General features: G+C 30.7%; 2 protein-coding genes across 6 annotated transcripts in view; one reads left to right on the forward strand and one right to left on the reverse strand.

Moving 5' to 3' along the window:
- Positions 1-19,230, reverse strand: part of LOC126774302 (TLD domain-containing protein 2) — a 93,423-nt gene extending 74,193 nt beyond the window's left edge. For 2 of the 5 annotated variants that reach the window (XM_050495867.1, XM_050495850.1), the window contains exons 1-2: positions 18,811-19,229; positions 9,698-9,928 (exon numbers count right to left, since the gene is read on the reverse strand). In XM_050495867.1, the coding sequence (XP_050351824.1) occupies positions 9,698-9,834 (137 nt within the window). In that variant the 5' untranslated portion in view covers positions 9,835-9,928; positions 18,811-19,229. Of the gene's footprint in view, positions 1-9,697; positions 9,929-14,092; positions 14,177-18,810 lie in introns of those variants that run through there. The other 3 variants (XM_050495943.1, XM_050495859.1, XM_050495885.1) reach the window with 3 other exon arrangements.
- A 671-nt stretch (positions 19,231-19,901) lies between these two features.
- Positions 19,902-21,765, forward strand: LOC126774456 (ankyrin repeat domain-containing protein 13C). Its single transcript, XM_050496010.1, has one exon. It carries the CDS (start codon positions 20,156-20,158, stop codon positions 21,485-21,487), a length of 1,332 nt encoding a protein of 443 aa, XP_050351967.1. The 5' UTR covers positions 19,902-20,155; the 3' UTR covers positions 21,488-21,765.
- Positions 21,766-24,778: the final 3,013 nt, after the last annotated feature.

Genomic DNA, 24,778 nt, shown 5'->3' on the forward strand with positions numbered 1-24,778 from the left:
GAGGATAACTTATAGCTGGCGTAAACCTTGATAATGACGTAGGTTTTATTTTCAAACTAATTATTTATAGTTCCGTATTAGAAAAATAAATTTTATATTATGATTTTATGTCTATTTGTCGAGATTTTTTTTATCACAAAAAGTTATATAAATAAGTTTTATAAATTACCGTTGTTTTTTAATCGAAAAGAGTCGTAATGCAACGATTCAGGAACGTTTCACTTCTATCTCGTGTACCGAGTTCTCTTTTCTTAATAATATATATCCATTTTTAAAATAAAATCCGTTATAACTCAGATGCGACGATACACCGAGAGCTGGCAGACACTTCGACTAACGTATGAGGTACAAGGCTAAAGATACTATAAATATATATACGATACTGTAAAAAAAACACACAACGGAAGGATTGGCGCCCTTTAATGTAACTACTTATTTACTGAGTTTCTTGCCGGTTATTCTCGGTACAATCAACATTCCGAATCGGTGGTTTACTCTTGTAAAATGACGATTCGAAACTGCTCGTAACTAAAAGTCTACTTAAATTAAGTATATTTTCGTTTCATTTTGGATACCCTTTTAATATGGTACCAATACACTGACCTGGCAAACAATAAGCTCTCCTACTACACACTGGGATCCTAATTATGTTAACAAGATTACTGTAATTAGTTTGGCCCATGTTCCAAGTTTATAATAAGCTTAAAGCAACAGCAATTATTATGAATCGTATGACTTTATAAAGCAATTTTTATTACACAATAAAAATATGTACAATGAAAACTTAAAGTCAAAAAAGATCGGTTTTAAGCATTTCAAAAAAATTGTGTTCTCAAAATAAGATTTCAATTAAATAGCCCCGATAAAATAAAAGGGTATCTGTACTTGACAAGGCATTGTGGTCGTTTACACAAATTAATTAATCCGTGTTTCAAAACAAAACTTTTCTGCCTATCGTCCAACAATTGAGGAACTTTAATGAGTTTTCCGGTCTATATAAACGCAAGTATTTACTTTAGCAAGACGAAAATAAGCAATTCGCACGTTGAAAACTTACGAGTAAATAAAACTAAAAGAATTATATAACGTAACATATATAAGTTAACTAGTGTTAAAATTTATTATGAAAAATTATTACATATTCTGTATTTTCTGTATTCAATGTTTTATCTTTATATAAATGTTATATTGTACTGTTTATTTCCTAAATAAAATAAAAATATTTACTTTCGCCCGCTTATTGTATTATTTGCAACATGTATCTATGATCAATTGAATACATTTTAGTACTAAGTCTGATTTTCTTTGTGTAATCCAAACACCTACTGTGGAATGTTACTGATATTTCCTTTTACTAATATTAGAAATGCGAGTTATGTGTGAAGAAATTTGTTACTCAATCAAAAACATAATAATACTGATGTCGATTAAATAGTGGAGTGTCTATCACATAAGATAATGTTATTTATTTTTAATTAAATAAATAACGTGGCATATTTTAAAAACTGGTACTCCATAATTATATTTATTCTATGCATATAATACTAAAACTTTAATAGCCATAAAATGGATTTTTTTATTTACTATCTTAATAATATAAACATTATTGTTAATAAAACATATTTAACAATTTTATGAAACGTTTTATATACGGGTTATAAAATAACAGCTATGATTTACGTGTTAAAGCAACGAATTTTACGTTATTCCCACTGAAACATCATCATAATAGACATATTTCACGAACTTCGTTATTCCAAACAAATAATATCATCAAATTAATGATGATTAGTTAAACAAAGTACCTTAATGACAATTGACACACATTAAGGATAGGATTAATTATAAATTCATTTATCCATTACATTAAAATTATATTTACAATTATTTATTTTCTATTAATGTTACAACAATTTAATTAGTATTACTTTGAAACATAAATATTATATCATAAACATATATATAAGTTAAAATATTTTACACGTTAACACAGAAATATAACTATGTCATTTTTTTTTTATTTTTTACTTATTATTTTAGTCAAATTTAAAATAGTCCCTCCCGATTTCCACCCGATGCAAAGCTGCCCATAATACAGGCCGCATTTCCGCGCTGTACGAATTTATTAACATTAAATTCATTTATTAATTAAGACAGACATTCAGAAACTTATAAATAACGAATTTCCAGAACATTCTTTCACTAAAAGTAAATACCTAAATTGTTCACGAAATCAATAAAACAGAAAACGCATAATACATTGATTTGAATACATACCCAAGTAGTCCAAAAAAATTCATTCGTGTAACTCGAGCGAACTTTAAATATCAAACATTGTTTAACTAAACTTGTACTAAGTAAAACATAACACGCTAATAATATAACTGGTTATTATTTAAATAAATGATACATAATAATCAACTGCAGTATAAGTTATCGATTGATTTAAAACATTATCGCTAACACGTAGCTAATTTGGCGTCGAGATAATAATTATTGTGTGTTATCATTATCAATAATTATATATCTGGAAGTCCGAAATATTAAATCAGAAAAAAATTTACTCTTCATGTACACCGCCAGTGCAATTGTTTTTTTTTTTAACCACTTCGTAATATAGTGTCTCTAGATGCTCGCATACTATGAAGACTACTGTTTTATTTAACTCGGTATCGTAATATCTTAAGTACACATATATCGCCCATTACTGGACATTAACACTGTAAGTTTTTTTTTATATAGAATTGGTAGGCGGACGAGCATATGGGCCACCATTAAACCATCGCTTACAGCACCAGTGCGCCACCAACCTTGGGAACTAAGATGTTATGTCCCTTGTGCCTGTAGTTACTCTGGCTCAATCACTCTTTTAAGTACTCATGTAAACATAATGGCGGTGAATATAATCACTACCCAAACGGGGTTGCACAAAGCCCTACCACCAAGTAAATATAAGGATCTATTAATTTTTCAAACACCTGAAGTGCTTAGATCGAGCTGGTCAAACCAAAGATTGCGGGTTAAACGAATAAGAAACCAATCAAAGGTGATGAAGGTACCTAACACTGTGATGAAGGAAGTTCCGAATCTAAGACTGACAGACTTATAAAATAGTAATAACGCCGAACACGAAATAAATTAGAAACAAAAATTAAGCGGTTTTGTGTATTTTGGTTTTGAACGGTTAAGATTCACGTGTTCTAACCACTAGACGACAGGGGCTCGTGTATAAAATTTGTGCGTTAATATTTTATGTAACGGGTGTTTCTGTACTTTCACTATATCTTTATCTTCTGACATTGCCATGTATGACATATTACGATTAAAATATTTATGAATCTTGAAGAAGTAATTATTTCCGAGAACACTTATCCTTATCATCGACTTCCTACATTCGTAATGTATGAATTATTTTATTAAAGAAAAAAAAATACTATCTGCATTACTGATTATGCACTGCATATAATTTCAATTAATTTACTTGATATGAAATTTCTCCTAAATATAGTTAAACGTTGAAATATATTTTAAGGTTGTTTTGAATGCAATGTACATTAAACTGTAATTGTAAACACAAAATTTATACCATCCGCATATTGAGGTATGTTTATTTAATTTCGCTTCTTAGTTGTTTACAAAATACATTGCAAATATTTCTGGAGCACTTTGAATGATTACGTCCCTTAGTTCCGTCTTTAAATTGACGCCACGCGATTCTTGCATGATCTATATGCTATCTGCTTTCTGTTTAGTTTTTAAAACGGTTGAAATTTATAAATACCTGATCTAAGAGAATCACATTAATTATGAACCTATAGGAAACATTACTTTGCGTAAAAGATAATATCGATAGTGAATTTTCTCCTGCTAAATCGAGAGGATATCCTTATAAGAATGAAATGGACGTTTATTTACCAAGTTACTTCTACGCGGATTGACGGATATAACATATGTTGTAATTTCTTTCAAGGTTCCTCATCAGTCACTATGGTTCCCTTTACCGCCGAACACGAAACTACTGATGAATTCAACGATTCCTGGATTTCAGACTAGAACATTCGTTTTAGATTAATATGTTCTATCCGTAATATATATATCTATAGGGTTATTTTAGCACTTGTGCATTATCACCGTGTTTTGTGTACTTGAAAGTATAATATTTAGTGTTATTAGTCTACGAATTCTCAAAATTCATAATAGCTAGCTATTAAGATAAAGCAAAACGCATTATATTTTTTAACGTTATTTTATAATTATTATGACTCAAACGAATTGTAGCCGTAATACAGACTACAGTGTATAACAGTAACAACCTGTTTATGTCCCACTGCTTTTGAAGAGAAGGTTTGAAGCTTATTCCACCACGCTGCTCCAATGCGGGTTGGTAGAATACACATGTGGCACAATTTCGATGAAATTAGACACATTGAGTTGTCCTAACGATGTTTTCCTTCGCCGACAAGGATGAACACGATATGAATTATAAACACAAATTAAGCACATGAACATTCAGTGTTGCTTGCCCGGGTTTGAACCCACGATCATCGGTAAGGATTCACGCGTTCTAACGACTAGGCCATCTCGGCTTTTTACAGTGTATTGCTTCTCTTAAACTTCGTTACAACATAGTAAGACGACATAAACGATTTTGTTTGTAAATAACATTTAAATATTAAATATAAGAATTTATTTTCGGTTACGTAAACAACGAGGAAGTATATTGAAACGCGCTATTCACTATGAAATTATTGAATAATAAAATAAATTTACTATAAATAATATGGATAGAATACGTAAATAATTTGTACACCCCTACCATCCTATCTCTCTCCTCTACCAAAGGTTGCCTGGAAGAGATCGCTGTTTTAGCGATAAGGCCGCCTATTGTACATTTTTCTTTTCTTTGTTTTTGTTTTACTCCTATTATTTTTGTCTATATTGGTGTGCAATAAAGAGTATATAAATATAAATAAATAAATATATACGTATAGAATATAAGAAATAATTTGAAATAACTGGAGATTTTATTTTATCACGGTAACGAGATACAATATATGGCAGCTAGATATTAGGATCCTCCGTCTCGAATATCAATTCATCGTTGTATAGTGCATTAATTCGATGAATTTATTATCTACAGTCTACATCCAGCGTAACACCCAAAAGATACGGGATTCAATCCGGAATATACGCAGTAATCCATGCTATAGACGGTATGTGCAAATTGAACTCGACACGATATCGAGACATGACGTAAATGCATCCTATTAGGACCTTAATATTAAATAAATAAGTACAAGAAAATCCCCTCGATATTCATACAAGCAGAGTAGTGCGCAGTAAGCAATGATGTATGTCAGACGGATGCGCCTGCCGAGCATCATCTCGAGAGGTGTCCAGCTGGCGCCGCCGCCAATCATTCAATTACACACTTCTCATTGCACCGCTCCGGGCATCAATTACAGAATGGACTCGAATCATCCAGAGATAACGCTTCAAACGGCGATCATGAACGTATATCCTTGCAAGTTATTTTAAAAGTTTCATCTTAAGTTTTTAGGGAATATGAAGCACACGAAGCGAAATGAAATATCGGAATCACGATATATTTAATCTATAACAATGCGAATGTATATCTCGAAAACTCTAGAAAGAAAAACAAAATTAATATCGTTTTGACATGTAGAACAATTTAAACTAACACAATATTTGAATTAGACATTCTTTAAACACTTTTAAGTTATCATTTAAGATAATTCATTCTAAAGTTAAAACAAAATATGTCAACTAAAGAGGTAAGTTTTGCAAAATATTTGTACGTGACTAAAAGCACTGTCAACTGCCGTCAGTTGCGAACATTTGATTTCCTACAGTGAGAGTTAGCCTTGCAACATTGTTATCTTATCCATTTTATTTGCAAATTAAACAATGGGAGCAAGCGATATCAGGCAAACATAAAACAGGGGGCTCGACTACATTTATCTCCGTACTCTCTTTGTTATCTGTAACATATAATGCGCAGTAGCATTTCGCCTGTCAGAACTAAAAGATATAGTCCATTTTACAATGATGCTTATGAAAGTAGGTTTAGGCGTCTAGGTATATAGAGCTGTGACAATATTTACAATTTCATCAGGAAAATAATATATCTTGATGATGAATAATAGTACTTTAAAGAACGTAGATATGAAAAGCACTTCATTACACCATGACTAAGAAATCGCTGGAATCGAATATTATGTGATAGCTGAATTGGAAGATTTACGTAGATTATGTCAAAGTGACAAATTTCACTGAAATGATATCGTAATACGCAATACTTGTACTGATAAAAAGTGACAGTTAATCACGAATATGTTTACAACGCTTCGAAGATGTTTAAATTCCCTTGAACAAAGATATGCTAATAAACAATCACACAATTGGATGCAATATTGATATGTAAATAAGAAAAGGGAAAATGGATATAGATGCGACAAAGGCGTAGGTGTGAAATCGATCGGTCGCGGTAGGTGGTCGATGAGACGGCTCGTTTTGTACGGCGCAAGACGCGCGTGACTCTGGTGTTACCCGTTCAATGTGACATGACCTCGTGTACTCGAGATTGTCACGATTCTAACCAAAAGCCAATCTATCGTATGCTTTGTCAACTATTCGACGTGATTAGTATTATTTTAGAGTCAATGCTCCAATTTTTTTTCTAACTTTATTACATTAATGCATATTATATAATCTAGATTTAATGTGCATAAAATAAAAGAAATCTGAATATAAAACGTAGTATTTACTAAAAATAAATAATTTAATACATTCGTTTAATAATATTTCAAAATTAGCTGCACCTGAGACTTTAGACTTGACCGCGTAGATATTAAGTATTCCTTGAAAAGTAGTACGATTCAGAACCCTTTGTACAATTTTTTATAAATATCCAACTATATAATAGGGATTGAAGTAACTCGCTTCCTTAGGGTCGTGAAAATAGATTTTGCTGCTCGATGTCCTACACGTACACCGTAGGAGATGACTATCCTTAAAGTATGTACGATAATACAGAATCCGAAGGCCCGGCTGTTTGTACCAGCAGTAGGGCACGGGATCATGTCCTAACATATATTATACGTCAAGCTATGGAATATTTCATATCGTATTCTCCGCAAAGCTACTCGTAGGTACAACGCCTGGGATAGGGTTCTTATACAGGCATCATTTTTAAAAGCCCCAATCCCAAAGTTCTCCTTTCCTTTAAAGAAAAAACTTTGAAGTATATTCCACCACGCTGCTCCAGTGAGCATTGATGTACACAAGTAACGGAAATTCGTCCGATGCATTCATATTTCGTCGCGATGTTTTCTATCATCGCACGAGAGGAATTATAAACACACATTACGATACTAAAAACTCAGTTTTTCTTGCCGTTGTTTCATAAAAAAGAAAAATTTGAATGATATTACTCTAATGGCGAAAGCATTTCCCTTGTTGTTACATAACACTTTCTACTATACTATAATAAATTTAAATATGTCTAAAGCCTAATGTTGTAGAACATTAAAATGAGTCTGTTATGCAAACATCATAAATGCCCTACAATTTTCTCATTCAAACACTAGTATCATGATAAATAATAAGCACTAAGATAGACTACAATTTAAAGGAACTAGAGCGGAAGGCGACTAATATAGGCTGAATTGCGAATGCAGTCGGGAGCAGCCGTAAAGACCCGACGTTACATTTTTTTACTACAAACGTAGCTCATTTGTGATATAGATACGTAGAAGATGGGACAAAGGAAACAATGCCGGTTGATTCACCCTCCTCCTACCACTTGGTTCGCGATGGTTTGTGCCTAAACATTTTATGTCGGCCAAGGACGGCGTGCCACATGAACCACGGCGCATAGCTCTATAACAAAGAACGCTCCGGGCATGATAAGCGATGCGACTAACGCCACGGAATTAGCATCGTATAGTTCTTATGAGTTTTAAGACTAACCTACTTACAGCTAACTTAAATATCTTCTGATTCATACGAAATATTCTGTAATTTTTAGTACTTACACTTGCTTTTATCAGATATACATAGGTATGTATATTAAGTTTTATACAACAATAACGTAGAAAAACGTACCTATAAACAAGAAATTTTTCCTGAATTCAAAATCAATATACTTAAAAACAATAATAATGTTTGCGATCAAAATACTTAGAGAATAAAAATCAAATCTGAATTTAATATGATAATTGTACAAATACACTTATAATAAACTAAATATCAGACCATTACACCGGTAATTTAAACACACAAAATAATTATTTTGTCACATTATACATACATAATAAATACCAGGGTCTCAGAAATCGGAAGTAGTAATTTTAATTAAATTACGTTTACATAATATATACCAGAAATGCCTCAGGCTCTGTTCATTGAGATGAGGGTCTAGTAGTTGGAGCTAATGTACGCGTAAAAGATAATAAAGGTTACACTACACGTACGTTAATATTTGTAACACTAATTATTATGAAGTACTGTAGGTAGGAAACATTCTGATGCCTTGCCAGTTACAAATGTAAGCATTTGCCTAAGATAAATAATATATTTTAGTTATTCTTGTTTCGTTCGTTTCAAGTTTGGCCTTTGAATGTCAAGTAACTAATAATTTGTTCTCTAATTATTTATACCAAAGTTTAACATAATTTAGTTTTAGGTTGATTAAATCGTATCATATCTGTAGATACATTAGTTTTTTTTTATTATCAGGATAGTAAAAGTGGTCATCCAGACATTACCAATATTACTACTAAATATTTTTTTACTTTATTAAAGTGTTAGTAATGTGGGCTACTGCCTACTATAAATATAAATCACAAGCAAATTGTTATAACGATTAGTTTTAAGCAATTAATTTCATATTTATGTAAAACTATACTAGATAACACACTAAATTACTTATTTCAATAATTGCGTTATAGCACTCATAGGTTAGGAAATCGTGATGATGTAAAGCATAAACTTTTATTTCTAGATACGTGATATAGAAGATAGAGAACTGGATTCAGAACAAATTGAATTCCCGTTGACAGATGCACTTCTACCGCAAAAAAGTATAGCCGACTTCAAGCTCTTAGCCTTGCAAATCGAATACAAACTAACAAACCAACCTATTTTAAAAATATTTTCTAGAGAAACAGCGTAACAAATAAAGTATTCCTTCAGTTCCGTTCTTTTCTCATAACTTTTTCATCCGCATTTTATTACTTTCAAACTGACTGACTACACATATTTATATTTTAAACTAATAGCAATTGCTTTTTTATTAGCAAATATTGTTATTATTTCTTTAAGATACATATATTTCTTTTATCTGATACGTACTAGATATATTGTAGAAAAGATTTCATAAATTATAATCTAAAATGTAATGAAATAGCCAAAACACGCAACGCTATTGTCGAAGATTTCAAATCATGAGGACAGGATTATTACGATACGGACTATGAACACCGATCTTATTTCCTAAATACGACGTTTTCAGGCCATTCTCAAGATGTTGTTAGAGAGCAGAGCTGATAAGAAAAAATTATAAACCATGTACTTAAGAACAATCATGCAACACACACAAAAGCGTGTAGAGAATTCAAGAGGTGTTGACTTCCTGTGAAAAAAAGCTTTTAGCATAAATTGAATAAGCACTTACTGCCAATGAAAGGGTCCAGTGATCCCATCCTTGAGTCGGTCCTTAAGAGAGCGCTGTCGAGAAGGTCCAGGACCGGGTGGTAGCATGCCGGCCCCGGGTGGCACGGTGTTGGATGGCGCACGCGCAGGTGACGACATCACGAACTTTTAAGAGCTGCGCCAGCGCAATATCACACACGCTTGCACATTAATATGACATCACTGAATCGGCAAGCACCATTACAAACGCGCGCTGCAACATAACAGACCACCCAAGCCACATAAATAAAGCGAAGCATCAAAACAAAAATCAAATAGGTGAATACAAGGGTGATAAAGCAAATAGTCCTACGGAAAAATCATACAAAAATAAATAAGAAATGTGCAGTAAAAAGCGTGTAACGTGTAACAAATTAAAATATAACTGTGTTAAAGGCGTATCAATATCAATAGCGGAAAATATTAATATTTTTCCTCAGTTCCGAATTTTTAGTGATCGGTATTATAAGTCGACACAGGAAAATAGTTTTATTTTAATAGGTTATAAAATTATTAAAAGGACAGACGAATTAATTTTAAACATTAAAAATAACAGTATGTATGAAAAAAAAACTTCTTTAACATCAATATACTATAGGTACTAATTTTTATATATATATATATATATATATATATATATATATATATAATAGGAAGGCGGACGAGCATATTGGCCACCTGATGGTAAGTGATCACCAAACGCCCTTTGACATTGGCATTGTAAGAAATGTTAACCATCGCTTACATCACCAATGCGCCACCAACCTTGGGAACTAAGATGTTATGTCCTTGTGCCTGTAATTACACTGGCTCACTCACCCTACAAACCGGAACACAACAATACCAAGTACTGTTGTTATGCGGTAGAATATCTGATGAGTATGTGGTACCTACCCAGACGAGTTTATAAATTACCATACAAAACGCCTTCAAGATTTTAATAGCAATTACGTGTTGCAGTAAATTTATTATAAGTACTCTTAAGATTTTTTAGGCTATCGGATTTAAATATTTACGGACAGGTTTTGAGACGGATACTATACACAACATTCCATCGTTGTATCGAACAACAATAACGACATACAAGTCACTTTATACATGCCAAACCTGTTTACTGATGTCGTGTACATTCAATAGAATATGGTCTACAATAATGTTCAACGTCTTATTTTTAAAATATTTATATTATCCTAAGCAATTACTTAGAAAATTGAAGTTGTATGTAAATTTTCAATAATTTAACTTAGACAGTTGGACTAAGCCTTTTAAAAATGAAAAGAAATATTAACCAACCAATTAACTTATAATAACCAATTAATTTATAATAAACTTAATTGTCATGAAATTAAGATAGCGGTAGTAATAAATATCGATGTATATAGTTATTAAAAAAAGTAATTTAATTAAAAAATATATAATATATAAATAAAACTATTATTCATATCTTATTCATGGACTGTACACATACCATATATTTATAATGTTAGTTAACAAAGAATGCACCAAAAACAGCGCAAACTATCTCACAATGCGCATTTCTTGTTTCTCTATATTGATAATGATTGAGCCGGTTGGCGTGGTTGGTAGAACACTTGCCTTTCACGCCGAAGGTTGTGGGTTCGATTCCCACCCAGGACAGACATTTGTGTGCATGAACATGAATGTTTGTCCTGAGTCTGGGTGTAATTATCTATATAAGTATGTATTTACAAAAAAAAAAGTAGTATATGTAGTATATCAGTTGTCTGATTTCCATAGCACAAGCTTCGTACAAGCTTAATTTGGGATCAGATGGCCGTGTGTAAAAATGTCCCAGGATATTATTATTATTATAATAACACAACTTAATAATAAACTAAACTAAATATTATTTTCCTCTACGCGTAAATCCTATTATAAATGTTAATACATAACAGTTAATTACTTCCTCAGTCATAACACGAGACACCTTTAAGTCGTTCTAAGAATATAAGAGTAACGTGTGAAAAATAAATTATGCATTTCTGCTTCAGCGCACCGTTGTTACTATGTACCAACATGACCAAATGTTAATATTCTCGTGTAGGTGTAGCCAGTAGGTATACCTCAAGTCAAGCATAAGGAAAATTTTTAAATCGTCGAGATAAAATATCAGAGACGTGCGTATTCTGTATAGTGCTTGTAACAAACATTATCTTATAATACAAACAAGTTCTCGAAGGTAATATATAATAATAAATAGCTATTTATTTAATCTATACTCTGTAACCACTAGAGTAGTATTTTCTATTCATTCAAAAAGGTTGATATACTTTAAAATTAATATTTAATTAAGCAAACATTTTAAAGCAATAATTAATACAAAGAGAACAACGAAATAACATTCCGCGACATTTTGTAAGAAGTATAAATTCAAAGTTATTAGAGTAACAAACGTCGTTTTATATCATACCTTTTCCCAAAAACGACGAAAATAATTATTACTGATGTCAATTAATTAAGCAATAATCTATTTTATATTAATTCATTGATGACAATTAATTTTATAATAAATTAGACGTCGTATTCATGAGTAAACGACTCATCAACGAAGAGATTGAATATCAAAAGCTTGCCAGTCGTACAAGGTACTGCATACTCGTATTCAATGTCTAACAAATTTATGACGTCGTCACACCATTGTGCAACGTCCGCCCGCGACAGTCCATTATCTGACACCGCTTCCTCTCGCGTGCAATATTCTTGAAGCCCCATCTCAACTTAAAGCAATTTGTTATATGTACGTCTAAGTGCTAAGATAAAATGTACCACGTACATACATTATACATATTGGACCATGCCAAATATATATAAGTTTATATTTCATATGGTGAATTTATACCCTCGGTTTAACGAGCCAAATTGTAATTGCCTTGGCTTCGACTGTTATAGTCAATTGCATAATTTCAGTTAACTAAGCAACATATAAAAATTGTAGTTTACAAAGCTACAATTATTTATCCCTCTGCATCAAGTTAAACGAATAAGTTTGTACAATTATCTTTAGTTACGATTACAGTAAAAACCGGGCGACAGCAAGAGAAGGCAGGTATCGATCGGCCCTAACCTCAGCCCGCGGCGCCCCCGCCCTCACTAGCCCGCGTGCCTTACGTAAGTCCAGCTGATCGCACCCACCCTGTAACCTTGGCAACGAGCTCCGTGCACGCGCTTTTATATAGCATTGAAAACATTCTTCTCTCCGAGCGTCGAGGTGTTCGATTTCTAGTAAAATACCTATTTTGTTCAGAATTATCATGTTTCTTTATTTATCAAGTACATATCACCTATACATAAGAATTGAATAGATAATAGGGGTTAGATAGAGACTCATTTCCACCCTACCCTACAATGCACTTGAGTGAATTTACATATTAACCTACTTAACACCTACGTTCTTGACAAGTTAAATTCTTAGGAATAACAAACGATTTATCTACATCGTGAACATCGCTGTTAACGCAATTACCATAATCGATAGTTCTATATAACAATTAATATTCTATTAGATAATAACATTGGAATAATTAGTTACTGAAACAGTATTTTTCTATTGTCATACCAAAAGAGCCGAGTTTACGTAGGTACAAGTAATTCATCGGGAAGCGAGAGCAGCGGAAACAAAAAAACTGATGGAATACAAAAAATTACCAAAAGCATCCCTGAACTACGTTGCAAAGTAGAACCGACTTGTGCTTTTATACATCTTCTATACACTATACACTATACCCACGTATTGGATAGACTACATAATCAAACGTGTAGATTTCAATATATATCCAAGTGAGTTTACTTCATAGTAGAGAAACACCACATTAAAGAACAAATGACTTATTTCGTTATTTTTAGTATGATTTTCCATAAAGAAAATATAACTATAAAACTATATCGAATAATACAACTTAGTTACCAAAGCTATTATAATTCTTATCAAATTGGCATGTGTGTCAATATGCTAATCACCTAGATTTTCACGGATTATTTTGCTTTTCGATTATAATAACTTAAGCGCAAATAATATATGTTATAACAATTATATATAAGGGACTAATTTTAAAATATTATGTATCATACACAACTAACAAAACCAAACTTTCACATGTCGCTCTTATATCACTTAACATAAACTAAAACATCAACGCCTAATACTTTCATTGCGTCTATTTATTTACTATGAGTTGCATCATGATTGAATTGTTCAATGTTTAACTAAACAAATGATTCTAACGATTCTAAGTGATAACAATGGGTCTATTTTTTATGATTAAAATAATAAATGGTAATGATAACATCCCTAAAATGTTAGATGACTGATTTTATGTGCAGAAGCTTCTAGTGTGGTCCATGCATCGATGCAACGAACCAATGTGCGAAATTCGCATGAAGAAGCGCTGACGGTGGATTAAACGGCATATCGCGCACACGTCTACTTCGATGGCTGGAAACGTGCAACTGTACGAAAGAGAAGAGCTCAGAGGGGAGCGCGGTGTAGGCGGCGCATGACGATGGCGCCCGACGTGGGCCTCACCCTTTCGCCTCCTCTTTATAATCACTGAACGATTTATCGACATCGTTGAAATTTACAGTGTCGCCAATAAATTTATCATAATAAAATATGATAATTAAGAGGCAATGTTTTATGATGTTATGATATGAAGATTCTAATCAACAACAAAAAAAATGGAATACTAATTCTTAAGTGTATTATCAAATATTCGATCTAAATATCAATTTGTGCTTGTTGAATATAAACGTCAAATTTCTCAAAGATTTCGTTGATGTTTTAAATATAAGTACACGCTACGGAACATAAAATCTTTATAAAATCAGAGATTATGTAATTAATATTTCTTCGTATATAAAAATACTTATTTCGATTTACATAATATAAAAAGCAAATAACGTCGAAGTTCACTAAAAATAAAATAAAACGTAGACATTACTTATAATACGTACATTTTTCACAAAGACACACGAGCTATGTCATTGGCTACACAGGTCAGTATCGATATTGATTTTTAAATTACCTACATTTCGTTGCATCAATGGTTTAGTAGCTCGTATTTAGACCATCGATTTACTCTACTTTAAGGACCATACCATATAAAGTTAGATTTATTACAATATTCGTTACAATTAACAAAAATATTTTCATATATAAAACAAACAAACTTCGTTAATATGGACTATATAACGTAACGATAAGATAGATATAACGTAAAGATAGATATTTTTTGAACAACTTGAACGCTAGACTAGAAGCAGATTCGTTTTCGTTTTAAAAGGTTTCTTATTAAATATAGGTATTTTAGTATGTTTAAAATAAGATATTACGATTAGGAAATTCCCAACCCTGCTCAGTTTCTTTTTCTAGTATCATCTGACTTCATGTTGTACGCATTTATCGTGATTTCATTATCATGAGAGAATTATCAGTATATTTTCCATGTAAAGTAAATCGATTTCAAATCTAGACAGGAAACCGTGACGTATTTTTAAAGACGACAAAGTATAAACGAAATTCGTATGGGATATGATTTTTTCCAAGATCTATATTACTCAGAATGGAAACCTTCAAAAAATTCGTATCTCTCGAAACGATCTCTAGAATTTATACCCATTGCTCGTATATATATACATGTTATCGCACATTCTACTCCTTTTTCTAATGCATTCAATCATTATAAAATGTTTTAACGTTCAAAACTTGCCAATATAATTCCAATAAAAATAACATGTTATACATTAAATAAATTGCTCAAAAAATAATGCGTGCATTATTTAAATATATTTCGACATGAAAAAAGTTTCAGAATGTCTATGATTGTCGCAAATTATGCAACGCTTTTTAATGACGTACGTACAGCACGAGACAATTGAAAAAAAATAAACCACTGAAGGCATTTAAGAAACTGCGCCCAATCTTTCACTTTCATACTTAAGTTGACGTAAATGACAAATCCTTTCAGATCACTTTGGACTTAAAGCGATGTAAAATCACACAGGGTTCGTTTCTTGAACCATTTCCATGTCATACTAATATAAATAATAATCTATTGATGATATGCAATCCTATTATGATAAACTTATTAGTAAGTTAAAAACTTATATTCAACTGTTTAAGAAATGCAGTAATAAAGTAAGTTGTACAAATAAGTTTCCACCGTTTTTTTTATCAAAAACTGGTCTTGTCTCGTGAAAGAACGGCACCTTATGGCTTATTCAAAGTATTGTCCATTGCTAGTCACTAATTTTCCCTATCTTACTGGCAGCATACGGATACCGAATCGGAAGGACGCTTCGTTTTTCGAGGCTATCCACGAATCGATCGAATTTTTGATTTTCATATGATGCGAAGTGCTGCTCAGATAAGCCATGCGCCATCGATCGGAATAAGTGATAATCTGAAGGGGCAATGTCTGGTGAGTACGGCGGGTGGGGTAAAATTACCCATTTAAATATTTCCATAAAGGTTTTCATCGGTTCATCATCAACATGTGGTCGCGTGTTGTCATGTAGCAAAATCAACTTCTAGTGTTTCTGCTGGTACAGCGGCCGTTTTTTCTTAAGGGCTCGGCTTAAATCTCATCAATTGTGTTTGGCAGATAACCTCTGTAAATATTTCGTTCGGTTTGAACAACTCATAGTACACGACACCAAGCTGGTCCTACCAAATACATAAGAGTTTTTTCTATGAACATTCGTCTTTGCTGTCGATTTTGCAGCATTTCCATGTGGTTCCCAGCTTACCAGTCTATAACCATGCCATGTCCATACCATGCAAAAAACCCTTGTATTTATGCCTGGCAAGCAGGCACACGTAAAGAATCGGCGTTTAATGCTTAACAGCTTCAGTTCATATGGGACCCAATTCTCATGCTTTTGGATTATTCCAAACGATTTTCATTTTAACGATTCCAAGCGATTTGAAATTGCTTATTAAGTCACTCCTAATGTGAGTGCAAGTTCTTCTTGCGTTCAGCTTCGATCTTCTTACAATAATGCCTCCAATGCCGTATCTTCATTCACTTGCGGCCTTCCGCTGCTTTCTTTGTCTTCGACTCACCGTTCTTTAACTTTTGGAAGCACTCACGAGAACTTCTCTAACTTATAGCAGCCTTACCATTTACTTGTACCAGCAAAAATGCGCTTCTGCTGCAGATTTCTTCAATTTAAAGAAGTAAATAAAAAAATCCGCTAATGACGTTTATTTGGCTCAAAACTGGACATTTTCACACGAAGAAAAGTATCTAATGCTGATACAAATTGGCTAATACTACGAAATCACAGTATTGCAAGAAATCACAATCTTATGATAAGACGATTTACATTTGAACATTTTAACCAAAATTTACGGGTAGAACCATCTTTTGTCAAACGGCGGAAACTTATTTGTACACCTAATAAAATAGGCTGTTAAACAATATCTTTAAATAAGTCCTATTTGGCTTGCTTTTAAATAAATTTTGGAAATTAAATTTGGAATTTAGATTAAAGCTTTAAATGCAATTGATAACTTGAGATGAAGTGTCATTAAAAACCAAAACTGTTTATCATTTCTTACTGTGTTAACTTAGTTAGTTACACCTCATAAATTGACATATAAACACAGTCTACATATGGCTTAGAACTATTTTAAAAATCATAAGATATTGATATTTCAATGTGTTCAAGGTTTTAATAATAATGTAGTTATTATTGTAGTATAATTTATTTTTTATTATATTCATTTAAAAAAGAATGAGGTTAAAAATATGTTATGAAAGTTGTTTTTTTATTATTTGTAATTTTTATACATCGAAGTTGTAAAATTTACCGAAGTTTAAATTGTTATAATTTGGTTTTGATGATTATAAACCTGCTTCTTATTAAATGCTCATCACACATTTTGTTTAAAATATTTTATACGCATCTGATTCCAGTGATTAAGACTTTTATTTCTTTGTTTACAAATATTTCACAGAATCAAAAAAAGAATATGCAAAACAAAAGTCTGTTTTGCCACAAGTGTATATTTAACAAATTAATTTTATGATGAAGAGTAAAGAAAAAATTTTTAAATTATATGAGCTTTAAAACCATCACACATGAACAAAGTAGTGGCCATCTTTGTCTAATGGCATCTGTAATAGTGTAAGTTATGTAGTTTATAAAATGGAAAATTATGTATTATGTATTATGTAGTTTATAAAATGGAAAAGGTATATATAATTTGTATAAAGTTACAAAGTTTAAAAGGCAGATGTGAATAATTATAATAAAACAAAATAAGGTAGACTTGTAATACTCTATAAGCAGATAAAATGTACATTATCATTCAGATTCAACAAACAAAAATAAAATTCTTATCTGTAATTTAACAGACATCTGTTTGGAAGCTCATTATGGGTAACATTATGTACTTTTCCTATGTAATAATAATTATTCAATGTTAAAAATGATTAATAAGATTGAACTTTATAACTTTCTAACTCCTTTAATTACCTACTCTTATATATATTTTTATCTTTTTAAAACCTTGACTTTTATAACAAGCTTCTTATAATTGTTATTGATAAAAAAGACTCGATGGATACAACAATGTTTGCTTCTTATTGATAATGCATGTACAGAAATATTCAAATATGATTTTAATAATAACATGATTTTTTTACCTATGTTTTAATAATAATTGAAGATTTAAATGATGGGTTTTGCCTTTTTAATAATACATAAGAAATATTTATTTTTGATACCGGTCTTTATAATGTTACGTATTGCATTATTGATTTAATTTTAAGAAAAAATATGAATATACTATACAATTCAAAAATATGTTTTTATTGAAAACAATTACATGAAGAATACACATATATTAAAATAAATAAAAGAATATTGAAAATATATTATAAATTTGTTTTTTATTTTTTCAGTAATATAAATGATTGGTTTTTGTTATAGATATGGCCAGACCGTGTTTTCGAAAATTTTGTATATATTAGTAAATTCGATTTTCTTCCTTAGTCAATAGAATTTCTTATATTTATATAATTTCTAAATAACAAAAAATAAAGTAGAGCTTAAATTTAAAAGTATACTTACATGTTTTTATAATATCAGGAACTGCTGACGACAATAACAATCACACTAAAATAATAATAAAGTCAGTAAGGCAAAAACATTTTTTCTTTACACCGGCTCATGCGAAATAACATAAAATACCAAATATATAAGCACTTTTTTAATATGTATGAATAGAATTCGAATCAAAAATTTATATTTTTTTACTCTCAAAACATTAAGGAACAATATTTAATTTTTAACTCTAATAGTTTCAATCCGGTTAATTTATTTACAATAAAACAAAGAAAGTCTATGCATCATTTTTAAACAAATCAACTCGAGCAAGTTTTATTACACAGAGTAATTTGGGCGTTTTGCCTTGATAAAATGCACTTTTTATGTAGAAGTCAATAAAAACTAACAGGAGTCAGGATTACAGGAACTATATACTTCTGCGCGTATTTGTCAAATTGTCAATTTTTCTCACTCACAAACTACGCTTTTGTTGCTTTAAAAACAAGGGCGTAAGAGCCATCTAGTATGAGTACTATGCACTTATGCAAACGGTTTTGTAACGTGAGGCCCTACCTTAAATACATTACCATAAAGGAAGAGTGCTTGAACTAAAAAACTTAACCTTATATTATTATGTATTTATAAATATTTCATTTTTGAAGTTATATACATTGACATAAAGGTAAAATATCTAAATCCAAATTAAAATAACTATTGCAAAAATGATGACCCCGTGAAATGGTGGCATTAGGGGGAACATATTATCAAAGTTACATCACAATCACAAAGAAAAGTCTAGTAACGCACACACATTAATTTTTATATAAAATATTTCAGGGCAAGCTTTTTTATGTTTAAATAAAAAAAAAAAACATCAAAATTATTAAACAAAGACAACAAAAGAATAATAAATATTTATTTGAAAATTCTCTAACAAATATATTAATATAATCCTTTATTGTATAAGAATCATTTCATTCAATGATAATTGATTATATTGGTTGTCGCATGTTTTGCGCCCCGTTGCCCATCAGCATCATCTTATTCTCATCCATAGAGCAGTACGTTGCTCCTTAAAACCTTAAATGTCAATACGTCATTGTCAGTCAAACTTGCAATTTCTATGATGTATTTAATTGATTAATTTTTTTTCTTTCTTTAAATTAATAAGATGTTCCTGTCCTAAATTAGGAAGTAATAATAAATATTTTATTACTCAAAAAACATCTGCCATTTAATAAGAATAATCCAAAATGTAAATGCTATATTTTTTACCTTAAGCTTATCTGATCGATTAGATCAGCCTTTGTATCGTTTTTGGAGTAATTATCTATTGATAGTGATGATTTAAACAAATCGTACATGCGAAATGTCTACGCTGATTTGTAATGGTGAAGCTGAAACATATCCACTTCATGAATGCGTTTTCATTGGAGATGTTCGAAAGCTGTCTTCGTTACTGAGATTTAACGATGTGACGCGAAAAGATAAACATGGCAATACCGCTTTACATCTAGCAGTAATGCTAGGTCGTAAAGATTGTGTACAGTTGTTGCTGGCTCATGGCGCGCCCGTTAAAGTGAAAAATCTTGCTGGTTGGTCACCACTTGCAGAAGCCACTAGCTATGGAGATCGACAAACGATTTCGTCTCTTGTTCGTAAACTTAAGCAACAAGCACGAGAACAGATGGAATGTAGAAGACCAGATCTCATCAGAGCTTTATCTCAAATACAGAACTTTTATATGGAATTGAAATGGGACTTTCATTCATGGGTGCCATTGGTTTCCAGAATATTGCCCTCAGATGTTTGTAAAATTTATAAATCTGGATCAGGAATCAGATTGGATACAACGTTGGTTGATTTTACTGACATGAAGTGGGAGAGGGGTGACATATCTTTTATTTTCCAAGGAGAAAAACCCCCAAGTGAGTCACTAACTGTTCTTGATAACAAAGTCAAAGTATATCAAAAAGTTCGCTATGAGGAAACTGAAAATGAGATTGAAGATGAGGTGGACATAATAATGTCAAGCGATATTTTAGCTGCTCAAATGTCCACGAAAGGTATTTCATTTGCAAGAGCCCAGTCAGGGTGGATTTTCCGTGAAGACCGTAAAGAAACTGTGGCTGGTCTATATAAGAGTGATATTTATACAATTACAGGTCTTGTATTGGAGTCACGGAAAAGGAGAGAACATTTGTCTACTGATGATTTGCAAAAGAACAAAGCTATTATAGAGAGTTTGACTAAGGGTAACACACAACACTTAGATACAAATGGAGAACCTGTGAGGCGAGCTTCTCTGAACCCTCCTCCTGAGAGTGGCATTGATTGGGATACATACATATCATCTCCTATTGGTCAATATCCTAGCTTGGGGAGAGAGCTTGTGTATAAGGAATCATCTAGAAATTTTCGAGCTACAATAGCTATGAGTGATGACTTCCCGCTGAGTGTAGACATGCTCCTGAATGTACTTGAAGTGATTGCTCCATTTAAACACTTTGCCAAATTACGACAATTTGTTGCTATGAAATTACCCAAAGGGTTTCCAGTGAAAATAGATATCCCAATTCTTCCAACTGTTACTGCAAAAATAACATTTCAAAAATTTGATTTTCGTGATGATATACCTGATGATTTGTTTGTTATACCCGAAGACTATGTTGAAGATCCGTTACGTTTTCCTGATTTATGACGCTTTGATATTCTAACATTGTTTCAAATTAGTGAAAGACCAATATGGAAACGTGAAGTTAAGTGTGGTCGGGTACGGCGTGCCCTTAGTGATAAGCACTACAGGTCTACACATGGCCTTCTCACTATTGAGATACCAATGTTATTTGGCCTTGGTAGTTCTTATTCAAGTCATTACATTCTTTTTGTTGAGTAGAGAAAAAATATTATTGATTTGTAAATTTTGTGGTGAATTGTCATGTAATTTATGTTAAATAAATATTTTTTTCCTTATTTATAGATACAATTTTTAATTTTTTTTTATAGTATTACAAGTTTTCAATATTATTAGATACATCATCTTAAGAGTGATGTAATTATTTATTTTCTAATCATTGATTTAATAATTTTATTGTTATTGAATATTTATCGCTTTTTATATATTTTAGTTTAGGGGATAACTTCTTGTAAAGTTTTATTTATACAAATTAGACAATTTTAGAATAAGATGTTACCCCAATACAAGATGGCCTGAATCTATCACACTTAACAAACACTAGGCCTATTTTAAATTATAATGAGGTGTATTTATCATGTTCACTTTGATAGTTGCAGCCACAATAAATTATTTCAAAAAGTTGAAATTTCCATTAATTTATGTATAAACAATTATAAATAGATTGTCTTATAATTTTGGAAAATAACACTGGTTTAAAAAGAATGTTTACTTAAACTATGTCATATTTTAAAGTAGTCATTGTGGTGCCCTCTGAGTGGAAATTATAAGGATACACCTTATTTAAAAAGTTCCTGTAATATGCTTGTAGATCATGAATTTCACTAAATATTCTCTTATTTCAAATGACAATGTTTTAGTCGTAGATCATTAGATATAATTAGTATTGAATGGAATTTAATATGATGTATTTGTCAATGTTAGAAATTTACTTCTGTGTACCTCGGATCAGTGATGTCACTGACCGGCCCAATCATTTCAAAGTCCTTGTGCCTTCTGGATTTCTTATTTGTAGTGTGGTGTTGTGAAGAATTTTGCTAATAATTTAAAAATAAAAAAGACCTTTAGAAATTATTTATTAATGTTTAAAATAAAATCATATCCATATTAGCACATTAAAGTAGAAAATGACTCACATAGTAAATGTACCTGTGCAACTAATATCAATTTTGTGAATATATTAATGTGTAAAGTTGCATTGTAGCTATTTGACAATAATGTACGAATCCCACCTGATATGCTGTTTGAAAAATATATTTTTCTTGCCCATAGTTAATTAATATCTTTATTTTGAAAGATTTTGTATATATGCTAAAAATTCAATGGTATTAAGAATTTTGAAATGTTGCAATAAATCTTAAAAACTAGATCAAAATTTTTCTTTTTAATAAACATAATATTGTAATAAACGTCCTTCATAGGAATTTGGTAGTGACTATGATTGAAAGAATGTTTTTCTATCTAAATTTTATTAAATGTTAAGTATTCTTTTATTAGACTATATAAAATTGTACAAGAATAAATTAGTATTATTGTGGGCCCTATCAACAAATATAACTTCGATCAAGCCTTGAGTATCTACTATGAAACACTGCATAAACATTTAATTTCATAATTTTACATATATTTCGTAATATATTTCGTGGAAACGATATAATAATTTTGTTTTAAAGTTGTTAGACGAAAATTTTAGATAATAAAATTGTTTTAGAAAATGATAAAATACATATTATTACAGTATGCATTTTCGAAGTATTGAATTAAAATAGTAGTAGCATTGAGAAAATGTTTACAGAACTATTAAGTATAGCTTGGATTAGAAAAAAAAATAATTATTTTATAAGATCTTTTATTTGGAGTTAACAATGTTTTAATATAGCGACCATGAATTGTAATATCCTTGATTCCGACATTAATAATCTAGGAAAATTAAAAGGGGCAAAATAATCCAAAACTAAATATCTAGAATAGTTGCCCTAACGAAGTGTTGCTGCCTACTCTATAATCTAAATATATCTAAATTTTATTAAATGTTAAGTATTCTTTTATTAGACTATATAAAATTGTACAAGAATAAATTAGTATTATTGTGGGCCCTATCAACAAATATAACTTCGATCAAGCCTTGAGTATCTACTATGAAACACTGCATAAACATTTAATTTCATAATTTTACATATATTTCGTAATATATTTCGTGGAAACGATATAATAATTTTGTTTTAAAGTTGTTAGACGAAAATTTTAGATAATAAAATTGTTTTAGAAAATGATAAAATACATATTATTACAGTATGCATTTTCGAAGTATTGAATTAAAATAGTAGTAGCATTGAGAAAATGTTTACAGAACTATTAAGTATAGCTTGGATTAGAAAAAAAAATAATTATTTTATAAGATCTTTTATTTGGAGTTAACAATGTTTTAATATAGCGACCATGAATTGTAATATCCTTGATTCCGACATTAATAATCTAGGAAAATTAAAAGGGGCAAAATAATCCAAAACTAAATATCTAGAATAGTTGCCCTAACGAAGTGTTGCTGCCTACTCTATAATTATTTTGTTGCCCTTATTAATTGACGATATTAAAACTACTTCGAAGAAAATATTTATAAATGGCGAAACATTATCTTTGTATAAATTTCAAATCGAAATCATATTTTAAGACCGACAGAGTAGTGTGCGAACTGCGTGTAAACAGTCCAGAAATCGGCAGCGATTTAGAAAACTTTTCTGTATTCGGTTATTAATCGTTTAGTCAGCAAAATAGTTCATCAAACTAATTATTAATGAGCAACTATTAGTAACTTTATATAGATATTGCTGTAAACTAAAATGATTTTTTGAATTGAAGCTTTCTTACATTTATAATAAATTTACGTTTCATATTCATTTCATTAAAATCATTCTTAATTTCATTAAAATTGTTAGCAATCAATGGCTGATTTAATAAAACTTCAAAATATTGTAGATTGTTATATCTATAATATTTTATAGTTGAATAACAAATGTATGTAAACATTCAATAATAAAAAAAACTGTTCAATTTAATAAATATTTATTAGTAAATATAACAAATGACTAGCATTTACGGTTAAGTCAAAAACTTATCTGAAAGCAATCAAAAAAGTATTATACAAAAATAAATGATTTACTTTAAAAATTATTTACATATACACCAAGAATGGAAGAAAATATTTGTCTAGTTAGTTTTTACTTCACTATTTTGAAGTTAATGTTTGATATACATTTATGTAAAAAAATATAATTTATAGTGTTCATACAATAATTT

The sequence above is a fragment of the Nymphalis io genome, chromosome 2 (assembly GCF_905147045.1).
Source record: "Nymphalis io chromosome 2, ilAglIoxx1.1, whole genome shotgun sequence".
Lineage (NCBI taxonomy): Eukaryota > Metazoa > Arthropoda > Insecta > Lepidoptera > Nymphalidae > Nymphalis > Nymphalis io.